Source organism: Vulpes vulpes, chromosome 3, assembly GCF_048418805.1.
Source record: "Vulpes vulpes isolate BD-2025 chromosome 3, VulVul3, whole genome shotgun sequence".
NCBI lineage: Eukaryota > Metazoa > Chordata > Mammalia > Carnivora > Canidae > Vulpes > Vulpes vulpes.
Window position 1 is genome coordinate 150301644 of NC_132782.1, and position 13080 is coordinate 150314723.

Genomic DNA, 13080 nt, shown 5'->3' on the forward strand with positions numbered 1-13080 from the left:
TTAAAAAATTGGGCAGTTTTATTAAAGAAGTGCATTAGATTGAACACCCTTAGGATGTTACATGCATTTAGTTCTATTTGATACCACAGTTTGGGCTCTTGTATTTTAGCTTTATATGTAATCCACATACTACATCTTTGTGGACTTTCTGCACATTTTGGGCAGCTCCTAATGATGAAGCTACATTTGGGCTTGGGATTTAATGAGATAAAATTGTGATGATTTACCAGTTACATGAGCATATATATTTATATTTTGTTATTTATTGACAGTTCTCCCTTTTGGACAAAATCAAGAGCTCCTAATGAGAGTTAGAAACCATACTAATTCTAGAATTATGTCAGGGAAAAGACAAAAAAATGCACAGATCTAAAAAACTGAGAATAAAGTAAAAGTTGCAGCAACCAGTCTAAAGGAACTTTCTCTGATGTTTCTAACCCATTAGCAGAATGGAGAGGAAACTAGATGGATTCCTGGGTTTCTGACACTGACTTATGTGGTTTTTACATAATAACCTTTATTTAGAGTCAGTGAGTATTTACGGAGTCCTTTCTATAAAGCATGTATATATAGTAAGATGTGGAGAATGAAGATATGGTCTCTGCTCTTTAGGAAGGCCAAGAAACAGTTTTCTTGGAAAATCAGTTACTAAATTTTAATGTAAAAGATTGAGGTGCATAGCAGTTGAGATCTGCTTTTAAAGTGATTTTCTTCTGTCAAGTGATGTCTTAGATATACATTCTGAATAGTATCCTATTGCCAATTATCATATAATTATGTATCTATAATTATTCAGGGATTAAAAAAATTATGCTCCATCACATGAAATGGAAATATTTAACTGCTAACTTAAATAATAATAAATTTAACAACTATAAGCTACATATTTAGAAATATATGGATAGGGGATCCCTGGGTGGCTCAGCGGTTTAGTGCCTGCCTTGGCCGGGGGTGTGATCCTGGAGTCCCGGGATGGAGGCCCACATCTGGCTCCTTGCATGGAACCTGCTTCTCCCTCTGCCTGTATCTCTCTCTCTCTCTTTCTCTCTCTCATTAATAAATAAATAAAATTGTAAAAAAACGAAATATATGGATATATTTATAATAGTATTAAATGGGTCTATACTTTGAAATTATTTTAAATACTGTGATTTAAGTTTTTGATTACTTAGCTTGTGTTATGTTAAAATCTTCTGGGCATGGAAAATTGCATTATTTGAAAAATCTGAGATAATATATATTATCTAATTAGCAAAGTATAATCTAATATTATAAATTAAAAACAAAACCTGTAACCCCTTTCTCTTTTTTTATCTGATTTCTGCTGTTGTTTTTGTGGTACAGAACAGTGAGATATTACTAAACTATTTGTTGCAGACTAGAATTATTTTACTTGGGCGGGGGGGGGGGGGGGGGTTGGGCAGTGAGCAGCACCCAGTTGACTTAGTTGGAAGAGCATGTGACTCTTGATCTTAGGGTTGTGATTTTGAACCCCATGTTGTGTGTAGAGATTACTAAAAGAAAACCAAAAACCAAAAACTTTAAGAAAGAAAATTTCAAGATTATGTTGCTTTTCTGCCTTAATAATATTACATGGTGAACAGTGATCAGCCTCCAGGTCAGTATCAAAAGAGGGAGATCAGTCTGGGATTTAATTAATTTGATGTTAGATTTATTGAGTTTGAGTTATCTATGGTATGTCCACAGAGCTATTTAACTAAGAAGTGGAAAATAATTATTCTGGAGCACAAAAGGAAGTAGAGGGCAGAAGATACAGATTTAAGTGATTTTCAGAGCAGGAGGGCATAGTTCCAAAGGCTTTAGGCACAGCCAACTGAATACTTTAAAAGTACTTTGTATGGGAAAAGAAGGAAAGAGAAAGTTAATAAGCTGTGGTTTATTGTTCTTCATTTGAGTCTTTGTATGAATTCTCATACCATCCACATCCTCTAAAGCTAATTTTTAATTTTTATTTTTTTAAAGATTTTATGTATTTATTCATGAGAAACTCAGAGAGAGAGGTAGAGACACAGGCAGAGGGAGAAGCAGGCTCCGCACAAGGAGCCCGATGTGGGACTCGATCCCAGGACCCTGGGGACGCGTCCTAGGCCGAAGGCAGATGCTTAACCACGGAGCCACCCAGGTGCCCTGGTTAAAGGAATTTTAATAAATAACCATGGAGTTATAAATGGGGGAATATGACTTTCAGGTCTACTTACAATAAAAACTACTATATGAGGAACCCAACAGTGCTCTAGTATATTTGAATAAAATTACCCAATGGTCTTTTTGGTTCAGTTTTCATATTCGTTTCTTTCTATGGTCATATTTGTTCTTCAGAAAAATCACTCCAAAAGACAACAAAAGATCTATGGATATATATAAAGATTTCTTATCATCGGCTGTTTATAATTCATTTGGGAAGAAAGTTCCTTCATAAAGAAGTTAGTTTCATTTAAAACAAGTAATGTTCAACCACTGAGCCACCCAGGCGTCCCCTCTAAAACTAATTTTATCTTTATTATCAGTCATCATTAATGTGATTCTTACAGTATGGGAGTACAAATCCTTATTCCACAAAAAGGTGGAATTGCCACAAAATTGCTAATTTTGTATAATTGCATTCTAAATGTTTGTTTCTGTTTCCATAAGAAAGTTTGAGTTGATGCTATCTTTAATGTGAAGTTTCATAGAACAAGAATCTCTTTGTCAGCATCTTTTTAAAAATGTTTGGCCAGGGCAGCCTGGGTGGCTCAGCGGTTTAGCTCCGCCTTCAGCCCAGGTCGGATCCTGGAGACCCAGGATCCAGTCCCACGTCAGGCTCCCTGCATGGAGCCTGCTTCTCCCTCTGCCTGTGTCTCTGCCTCTCTGTGTTTCTCATGAATAAATAAATAAAATCTTAAAAAAAATGGCCATTTTAATGTAATTGTTATTTACTGCATGTGGTCAGTCAGTTTCAATATATTTACTTGGTGTAAAATAACATGACTTCCGCTTTTCATTAAGGTATCTTTTCTATCTATGAATTGAATTATTTCCATTCTTTACCTTGACACAGAGGTTTGTTTGAATTTAAAGGCAAATTGCCTTCTTTGGAGTCAAGGAAGATTTATTAAAGTACTTGAGCTTATTGTGGAGAAGAATTATAAAAAGAATTCTATTAAATTGGCGTAATATAGCTTTGATATTAAGGTTAAATTACAACAAACATGAGATTAGCCAGATTCATACAAATTTGAATCTGGAAATAACCTTAATGATTATCCAGGTCATTGTTTCTCAGATTATTTGGATTTCACAGACCAGAAAAAAAAATTATGTTTGAGAATTGATGTGGAGTACCTAATGTTTCATTTTAGCATGTAAAAACTCTAAAAATGATACTTTCTTCTGCAATCACCATATTAATACAAGACATTTTGATACCAAAAATGGTAGAAAGAATAGTTCTTAAATTGAAAAAAATATATAGTTTTATAAGTAAAAAAGTAACCCCAACCTGATTTCCAATTTTTTCATTTTACTGCAGATCACTGGGAACTTGAACAGTTGGGCACTGAAATGTAGATTTGTATTTGGAAACTACTAATCTAGGTCACAAAGCTAGTTAGTTGTAGGACTATATGATGAACTGAGATCCCTTGTTCCTTTGGTAGTTAGTTTTAGCTAGTTCCTTTATTCTAATAGGTAAAAATTATATTTACTTAATTGTAAGCAATTTATATTGAGCCTTTACAGGAATTTCATAGAGGTTTTACTTTATTTTTACTTGACAAATGAAAAAAAGAAACTGAAATTTAGGGAAAATAAATAACTTGTCCATTTACATGTGGCTAATAATTAGTAAAGCTGGGGTTTGCTCTTAGGCAATGTGTCTAAATATCAGTCTGAACTATTGAGAAAACAGTATGGAGGGCCTCAGGTTTTTTTAGATTCAGAAGTTCTTTTCACGGACATAATAGGATTTGTTTTAGTATTTTTTCTGCTGTGTGAGAGTACAACCTGTAGTGAGAAAAGAAGACATACACCCAGTAGCAATTACAAATAATTACATTTTTATAAAAGTAATATCCAATGGGATTTTTGAGATCTGGCTTTGAGATCTTTTAGATCAGTATTACAACAGGAGATTGTGTCATCTGAGATTGGTTAATCTTGGCTCACTCAGGTAAATCTTAACTGATAATTAAAAACTAGGAAAACTAGTGTAAATACAAGTTCATGTTGGGGTGTCTCTTCTCGATTTTCCTTGGGGTTCATAACAGTTTTATTAAACTTATTAACTTATTTACAATGTCTCTATCTGTATATGTCTGTGTTTAATAAACCAGTGTTTTCTAACATGGCAAAAAAGTTTTTTGTATGAATTTTTTTAATTGATATATAACTGACAATCTAACATGGTAAAATTTATTTTAAATTAAATAATTTTTTTGATTTAAACCTTAGTTACGGCTCTTTTAAGGAAGCTTAAGCAGCAGTCCAGGGAAAGTGTTGAAGAAAAACGACCTCGATTATTAAAAGCCCTGAAAGAGGTAGGCTATATATCTCTTTGCTCATCTTATACCTCAAGAGTAATTATAAGTGTACTTTTAAGCATTTTTAAAATGCAGTCTAATCACTTGATTACTAAGAGTCAAGCAACGCTAAAAATCCTGTTTGAATTGAACAATAATGATAAAATACTCTGATTATAATGTATAAATTTGATGCTATGGAAGCACCATTTACTTTGGACTAGGACAGTGAATAAAAAATTACTGTTTTCAATAAATTAGATAAGACCTCTAAGAAAAAAGGAGGCTAATCATAATTAATGGCAATAGTTTTTGTTTGTCCTTTGGGTTGGAGGATTCCCTAAGAACTGAAACCACTACCTACTAGCAGCATTTTCTTTACATAATAAAACTCTTTCTGTCTGTCCTATGTCAGAGCTGGCGGTAAGAGCCGGTGCGCTGGCACAGAAAGGCAGAGAGCTTTATTTTTTTTCTTATTCTCATTCACTGTATTTTTGATGTATGAAAGAACTAAGGGAGGAAGACAGACCTATCATGATAACTGTGTGTCCTCTGGGGTATGCTTTTTTTGTTTTTATCTCAAGAGAGAAATTTTTTTGAAAATTTTTGATCACAGTAGTTTCCTTAACAGTTACAGTTTTTGCTGTCTAGGTTCTAATTTGTGAAATACAAACTTTCGCCATATATCTCATATGATGATGTGTTATTTCAGATTTAGTAAACTTGTGTTAATTACCACTTTATAGGAAAAAGTTTCTATTTCATTGTGTCATTTTCTTAGTCCATTGTGAGGCTGCACAAAAAGTCATTTTGGAACACATCTAAAGTTATTAGCTATTTTTAGTTATAGTTTTATTATTATTGTTTTGGTTATGCTGAGAAATGGACTATTTATTGATACCAACTTAAATGCCTATTAGTTTCAGATATGTTCCAGTAAAATCTGCAGTTGTATATCTTCCTTTGTAGATAAGTATAATAATGTGTGCTATTGTAATGTTTTAAGTAATGTAACCTTATTTTTTCTTTCTCCTATTCCAAAAATTGAAACTACTTTCTATTCCTGTCTATAGACCTTTAGTGATAATAGATTTTTTTAAAAAAACTAAAATATTCAATTGATATGAGAACTGTTAAGCTAAGGTACATTCAGTAATTATTTGTATTTTGTTTCTCAGCTAGGTGACTTTTATCTGGAACTTCACTGGGATTTTCAAAGCTGGGGTAAGAATGTGTCATATTTTACTGTAAAATATGTTCCAATGTGGAAATGCACGTGCAAAAATAGCTATTAAATATACATGTTAGCAAATTTGAACTTGTCCTAAGGAAAATTATATCTTTTTCATCACATTGAATGTAATGGTAATAAAGCCCTGTAGTAATACTTAATTATCCCAACCTGATTAGTAACTTTCAAAAGTCTTATTTTTAAGACTGAAAATTATTCTTTTTAAACAGAATGAAGGTTTAAGTATTTTAATAAATATAAGGAATTCTCAAAGGGAAGAGAATAATTTATGGGATTATTAGATTACTAATTTTTTTTAAGATTTTATTTTATTCATGAGACACAGAGAGAGATTACTAAATTTAATGAGATTTGAAATATAGTACTTAGATCCCTGAATGAGAAGAATTCAGTTAACATTATTTGATTTTGTATATTTTGTCATCTTTCAGTCATTTTGCCACTTTTATTGTATACTTCATATACATACTGTTTGGTTGTTCACTGTTTCAATTATTTATAAAACCTTAACCCCTAGGGGATCCCTGGGTGGCGCAGCGGTTTGGCGCCTGCCTTTGGCCCAGGGTGCGATCCTGGAGACCCGGGATCGAATCCCACGTCGGGCTCCCGGTGCATGGAGCCTGTTTCTCCCTCTGCCTGTGTCTCTGCCTCTCTCTCTCTCTCTCTCTCTGTGACTATCATAAATAAAAATTAAAAAAAAAAAAAACAAACCTTAACCCCTAGATATTTTGGAGTCATTTAATGATTTATCTTGGCATGATAAGTTTCTCTCCTCCCCATTTTAAACCTCAGTCCATTTAGGGAGAAAACCTTTGTATCTAAAGAGGAAATGTGATCCTAGTGACTTTTGTTAATTAAACAACTACTAAAACAACTAAATCTGGGTTTCATTTTGAAGATTTAAAAACAATGTAATCTGTGTATAGGTTTGGACATAATGAGCGTATATTTTTTTAAGCATCTGAATTAATTTCTATGAAATAAAGATATTTGAATATTCAGCTATTGACAGCTATAAAAATCACTATTAAATGTTTCATATGAATGCTTTCAAACCCTTTTTAAAGTTTACATGAGTGTATGTGTGCATGTAATACACACAAATACATACATGCACATGTATATTGTATCCTCAGAATTAGTTGTTTTAATGGGATCTTGCCATTATATCATTATAACAGTTTGTCACTTTTATATAATGTATCATAGGCATCTTTCCATATTGTTAGCTCATGAGGAAGTACTTCAACAACTACATAATAATGTATAGCATGAATGATTAAGATTTTCCTAGTGTGTTTAATCTCTAAGTGTAAAGTTCTGATTTCTAAAGGTCAGTTCTTTTCCAACATTGTTACAACACTAGCTCATTAGTTTAATTTTGGCTCCATCAAAATCACACATGATTTTGTGACCCTGTAGGGCTACCTTGCCTTTATGCTTTATATATCATTCAGAGTCCAGGTGTCTTAGAACACTGAGAGAAAAAGAGGTTTGTAGTAGCTTTGTAAAATAGAAGAATTCCAAGTCATATTGGTTTAAAGCCTGAATACCATTTTTTTTTTTTTTCCATGTGTAAAAACCCTAGGTCTGCTTGGCAATCTTATACTCAAGGTTGTCCCTTGAGCATATTGGTTCTTTAACTGATTCTCAAGAAATTGTTAGTGGTTTAAATTCTAAAATAGTTGATTTATCTTGCTGAGCAAATGTTTTAAAATATTTTAAAGTAACATTTCAGTTACATAAAGAAATAGAAATGAATGTAATCACTACTATAATTGTACATATATCTGTAGTTATAAACAGTATAAATGTTGTATAATCAAATTCATGACATAGCTACTGTGGTATTGGTTAAAAGTATTGCTTCTTTGGAGATTTGACTTTGGTGCAAAACAGTCAGCACATCTGTTTCATGTTGATAAAGGATTTTTCTGATTTCATGTCAAAACTACTAGCATCTGATGGTTAGATGTCATGTATGATTTTAAAAACGAAACTTATTGACTAGATTTAATTTAGACCCTTTGGATTAAAAAAAAGCAGGACAACCCTTTTTGTTAGATTTGATTAGTAAGCTTTTTTTTTCTAGAGTTTAGGTGTGTTTCTTGCCATTGTCAAAACCCCTAATATTGGGGCACCTGGCTGGCTCAGTTGGTAGAAAATGTGACTCTTGATCTTAGCATTGTGAGTTCAAGCCCTCTGTTGGGCATAGAGTCTACTTAAAAAACAAATGAAGAAGGAAGAACTTATAAATTCCCTTTGCAAACATAAAATGCTAACTAAACATGACTTTTTTTCTTTTTTCTTTTTTTTTTTCTTTTTGCTTAAAAAGAAACCCCTAATATTGAGGGGAAAAAAGGCAACCCAGAAATAAGGGGAAGTTAAGAAATATTGAGATCCAGAATTAGGTTTAATTAGAGGTAGTGGAGGATGCACACTCTTTCTCATATTGTTATATTTAGTGTTTGGCTGAAAGCCTCAAACTTGGTTAATAGCAAGTCTGAAGGCAACTAAAACTATTCCAGCTTAGGTTTTTAGATAAAGAGAAGCTTTAAATTGGGATCAGAAGTACTGGCTCCTATTTGATGTGGGAAATCACATATCTTTCCTCAGCCTCAGTGTCATTTTTTTTTTTTTTAAGATTTTATTTATTTATTCATGAGAGACACACAGAGAGAGGCAGAGACATAGGCAGAGGGAGAAGCAGGCTCCCTACGGGGAGCCTGATATGGGATTCGATCCTGGTACTCCAGATCATGCCCTGGACCAAAGGCAGGCGTGCTTAACCGCGGAGCCACCCAGCCGTCCCCGGTGTCTTCATTTTTAAATGGGGATAATAACTGCCCCAGATATTGCAAACTTTGGTTTTTTTTTGGTGTGGATAAAATTATGTTTTTGAAGGAAACCCTTTATATACTTACTGTAAAAGCATGAAATAATTTATAGTATAATAATCATGACTTCAAATTTAGCTTTGTGTATATGGCACATTTCAACAGAAAAACTGTTTTTAGAGTTTCTTTACTTCATAATCTACAGAATATCCATTCTGTATTTGAGTCTATTTGTGTATTATAGATGGAAAACATTAGGTTAATAAACTGTTCTTGATATCAAGGAGTAAATAACAGCAAAACTAAGATTAAAATGTAGAGATTTCTTTTTTCAGCTCAGTGAATTATGCTACTTTTGGAGTGTTATGTTAAGCTCTCAGATTATGCTGAGATAACCTCAGATATAGAGAACTTGATCAGTTTACATGAGGGAGAATAAAGTCATCGCAGAATTGGGAAAATGCACATTGCTCTAATTTTGGAATGCATTAAAATCTAGCAGAAATCTTTTTTTCTATATATTCTCTCTTTCCTTTTTATTAGCTTTTGCTTCTCAGTCCCTAAACTTATTTTCTCTCTACATTTCTCTGTTCCTGTGCTTCTGATTTTTGATAAATATTGATATATAATTCTAAGTTTTGTTATAGTAGGTTACCATGCTATTTCAAAAGATGCAATAAATTAAGTTAAATTATCTTAAATTAGAGTGCTATATTTTAATTATCTTTTTCATGCTCTACTAAATACTTAAGGATAGGAAAACTGGATCTTGATTAGACAGCATAGAGAAGAGCTTTGATCATGTATATAGATAAATGCTGTTACTTTTGTTTTCAAGTTCTGTTGTTTCATATAAGGAAAAATTTTATCAGAAAATGATTACTGAGCCATCAGAAAGAAAGAGATCTTGCCATTTGCAATGCTGTGGATGGAACTAGAGGGTATTACGCTAAGTGAAACAAGTAAGTTAGAGAAAGATAGATGCTTTCACTCATGTGAAATTTAAGAAACAAAACTGATGAACATAGGGGAAGGGAAGGAAAAATAAAATGAGATGAAAATTGGGAGGGAGGCAAATCATAAGAGATGCTGAACTCTAGGAAACAAATTGAGGGTTGCTGGAGGGGGAGGTTGGTGGGAGGAAGGGATGACCAGGTGATGGGTATTAAGGAGGGCAGTTGATATAATGAGCAGTAAGTGTTATATAAGACTGATAAATCACCAAATTCTACCTCTGAAACTAATAAAAAAAAATGATTTCTTATTTTTTTGACTAGGGTAACTGTAGATAATCCCTTTGGGCAGTAACTTTTCTTATTTGTGTACAATAAAATGTCTAGAAAACTGTCTTTAATGCCGGAAATCATTTTAGATTACATGACCTCTAGGAATTTAAAAAGGACATTGATATATTAATATACCTTTTTGGATAATTAGACAATATTGATGTTTTTTAAAAAATTAGCTAAAGGGCAGCCCCGGTGGCTCAGCAGTTTAGCGCCGCCTTCAGTCCAGGCCAGGATCCTGGAGACCCGGGATCCAGTCCCACGTTGGGCTCCCAGCATGGAGCCTACTTCTACCTCTGCCTGTGTCTCTGCCTCTCTCTCTCTCTCTCTCTGTATCTCTCATGAATAAATAAATAAAATCTTTAAAAAAATGAAATAAAATAAAATAGAAATAAAAAGTTAACTAAAAAACTAGCCTTTAATTTCTATAATAAAGTTTTTACTTCTTTCTGAGGTTGATTATCATTCATTTTTAAAACACTGAGTTTTGTAAAATATGCACGTAGTATATCTTATACACACACACATTCTTATATACACATGTACATGTGATGTGATTTTGATTTCAAGTTGTTTGGGCTTCACATTATTTCTTTTGTATGTGGTAGCTTATTATATCCTGTATGCAGATTTATTCATCCATAGAATAACCTGTATTTCCTAAAACATAGCAGACAGTAAATAATAAAGAAATCAGAATATGCTTGTTATTTGAATGTGAACAACACTGACTGTAGAAATCTGTAGGTGAATAGTATGATTCCGTTTTACAGATTTTGAAACTGAGGTTGCACAGTGAGCTTCAGTAACCGAGGTCACATATTTGGAATTCAAACTCAAATTTGACTACTTAGCTCTAAATTTTTTTTTTTTTAAATACACATTACTTTCCTACTATTTAATGAGATTATATTTAAAGGATCAGATGGGATCCAGGTTCATCAGGTTACCCATTCAGGGTAGTTTAGTTGCTGTGGGGTATGGTTTTCACATCTATAATAATGTTCTACAGTGTGTATCCAAGAGTGGCACTGTATTGACTGCTATTCATGTGTGTTTGTGGGAGGATGTGAGTGTTAAACTTTGTAGCAATTACAGTTAAATAGTGGGGAATTTGAAGTTGCTCGGAATTGCTTTATGTATTATTTTTAAGTGGAAAAATACTATTTTAAAGGAAATGATTACAATTTTAGTGGATTAATAAAATGTTGAAATTACTCTTTTTCTAATTAAGAAATTTGTAATGTTTCAGAACTTTAGGTATTTTTTATCTTTTCTTTTTAAAAACACAGTGCCTTTACTTTCCCGAATTCTGCCTTCTGATGCATGTAAAATATACAAACAAGGTATCAATATCAGGTAAGGTGACTTGATTTTTTTCTTTCTGAGTAACAGAAAATTGAGATTTAGAGGAAGCTTTTCTTTCTGTATTAATAGGTTGCATTTGGATGTAGTATTTTATAACTTAAACATGTTGTAATATATGCACAACATTTTATCTTGAGACATCCTGCAGAGAAGAAACCAAAGATATAAAATCTTGACTAAATCAAAGGTATTCTTATTCAACTGCTGACTATCTAGGAGGCAATCAGAGTGAAGATCACAGGATCTTAAAATGAGAAGATTTAAGATGGTTATCTCTGATCCTGACTATTTGGGGAATAGGGACACACATAAGGAAGACCCAACTCTTGTCCTTTTTTCTCCATCCCTCTCATACCCTCCCTCCTCTGTCCATCTGTCTAATCATCTGTTCCTTCTAGTGCACACTTTAAGGCTAATTTTAATTTTCTTCTTTTTCTTTTTAAAATTAAGATTGATTTTTGGATCTGATGGGTAATTATTTATTTTACTCAGTTTAGAGTTTTATTTTTATCATTCTTTGTATCTTAAACTTTGTATTAATACAGGTATATTTATAAATTATACATATGTAAGATGTGTATAATACTAGTGAACTGCCAACTTATATTTATATATCCATATTTTAGTGTATTTATAAATTATATAAATAATTTTGTAAAACTATAGCTCTACATATCTCCAGAATATTAATTTGGACATGTAAGGACCTAGAACTAGAAATATATTGAGATAATATCATAAAAACTCTTCATTTGATAAATGAGAAAATGTAGAGAGGTGAAGTGATTTTTATAAGCGCATGTTGTGAATTAATAGCTGAGCCAGGACCTCTGACTTCCTGTCCATTCCTACCATGTCACAAGGCAGAAATTTTAGAAAGTCAACTCTGAGATTTATTCTGAGTAATCTTTAGTTCAAGGTTAGTTCTAGGGAAATTGTTCTCAAGCAGTAGAATTTGATTAAAGTAGAAGTTTCTGGTTTTTGTTTTTAAAAAATAACCTTCAAAAAAATAAAAAAAAATAAAAAATAACCTTCAGATATTTCTAATTATGAAAGTGCATATGTACATTAAATTCATGATCATTATAGAAACCTTGCAAAATACAGAAAAATAGAAAAGAAAAACTAGGAAGAGTTTTGATAATGATAAGATTTATTTCAGTAGCCTATTAACATTATATTATGATTTCATCATAAATTGTACATCAATGTAAAAATGTTTACTATAGATGCTTGCCAAAGGTGGTAGATAATTTGGGAGTGTAGTAGTATTTTCCATATGCTACTTTAAAAAAAAAAGGTTAGTTTTAGTTGTGTTTGACCCTTTGATTTAGGAAAAAGTTTCTTTTAAAAAATTATTTCACATTTATATATGACTTGAAAGTAAATGATATGATGCATATTACATAATAAGTATAAATAATAAAACCACAAAATGGTTAAAATAGAGACATGAGAATAAAAGCCTGAGGGAGAATAATTGTGTCAGAGAATATAGATTAAAGAGAAACTACTATAATTTAGGAAGACACTCAGCACTGGGGCTTACATAAAGCAGCTGAGGATAAAGGAGAAATGTGATAGGTTCTAAAGCTTTCATTACCAAAGTTTACCAGATTAATGGAGAGGCTGGGTTTTAGGATGGACAAAGGTTTTTCATAGATGAGAAGAATATAATGAAAAAAAAAATCCATTATATTAAATAACTTTCAAATGTAAATATCATGAGACAGTTTTAAAAAAAAATTACTACAAATGAAACTGAATTTTAAAATATGTTCAAAGAAATCTTTAAAGTTTACTTATATTTCATGACAGAC

The 13080-nt window shown here is 32.2% G+C and overlaps 1 protein-coding gene across 2 annotated transcripts in view; it reads left to right on the forward strand.

Annotated features, from left to right (window-relative positions):
• The window catches only part of ANKRD13C (ankyrin repeat domain 13C), an 86372-nt gene that overhangs the window by 36764 nt on the left and 36528 nt on the right, over positions 1–13080 (forward strand). For both annotated transcript variants that reach the window (XM_072754911.1, XM_072754910.1), the window contains exons 4-6: positions 4450–4535; positions 5696–5741; positions 11185–11251. In XM_072754911.1, the coding sequence (XP_072611012.1) occupies positions 4450–4535; positions 5696–5741; positions 11185–11251 (199 nt within the window). The remainder of the gene's footprint in view (positions 1–4449; positions 4536–5695; positions 5742–11184; positions 11252–13080) is intronic.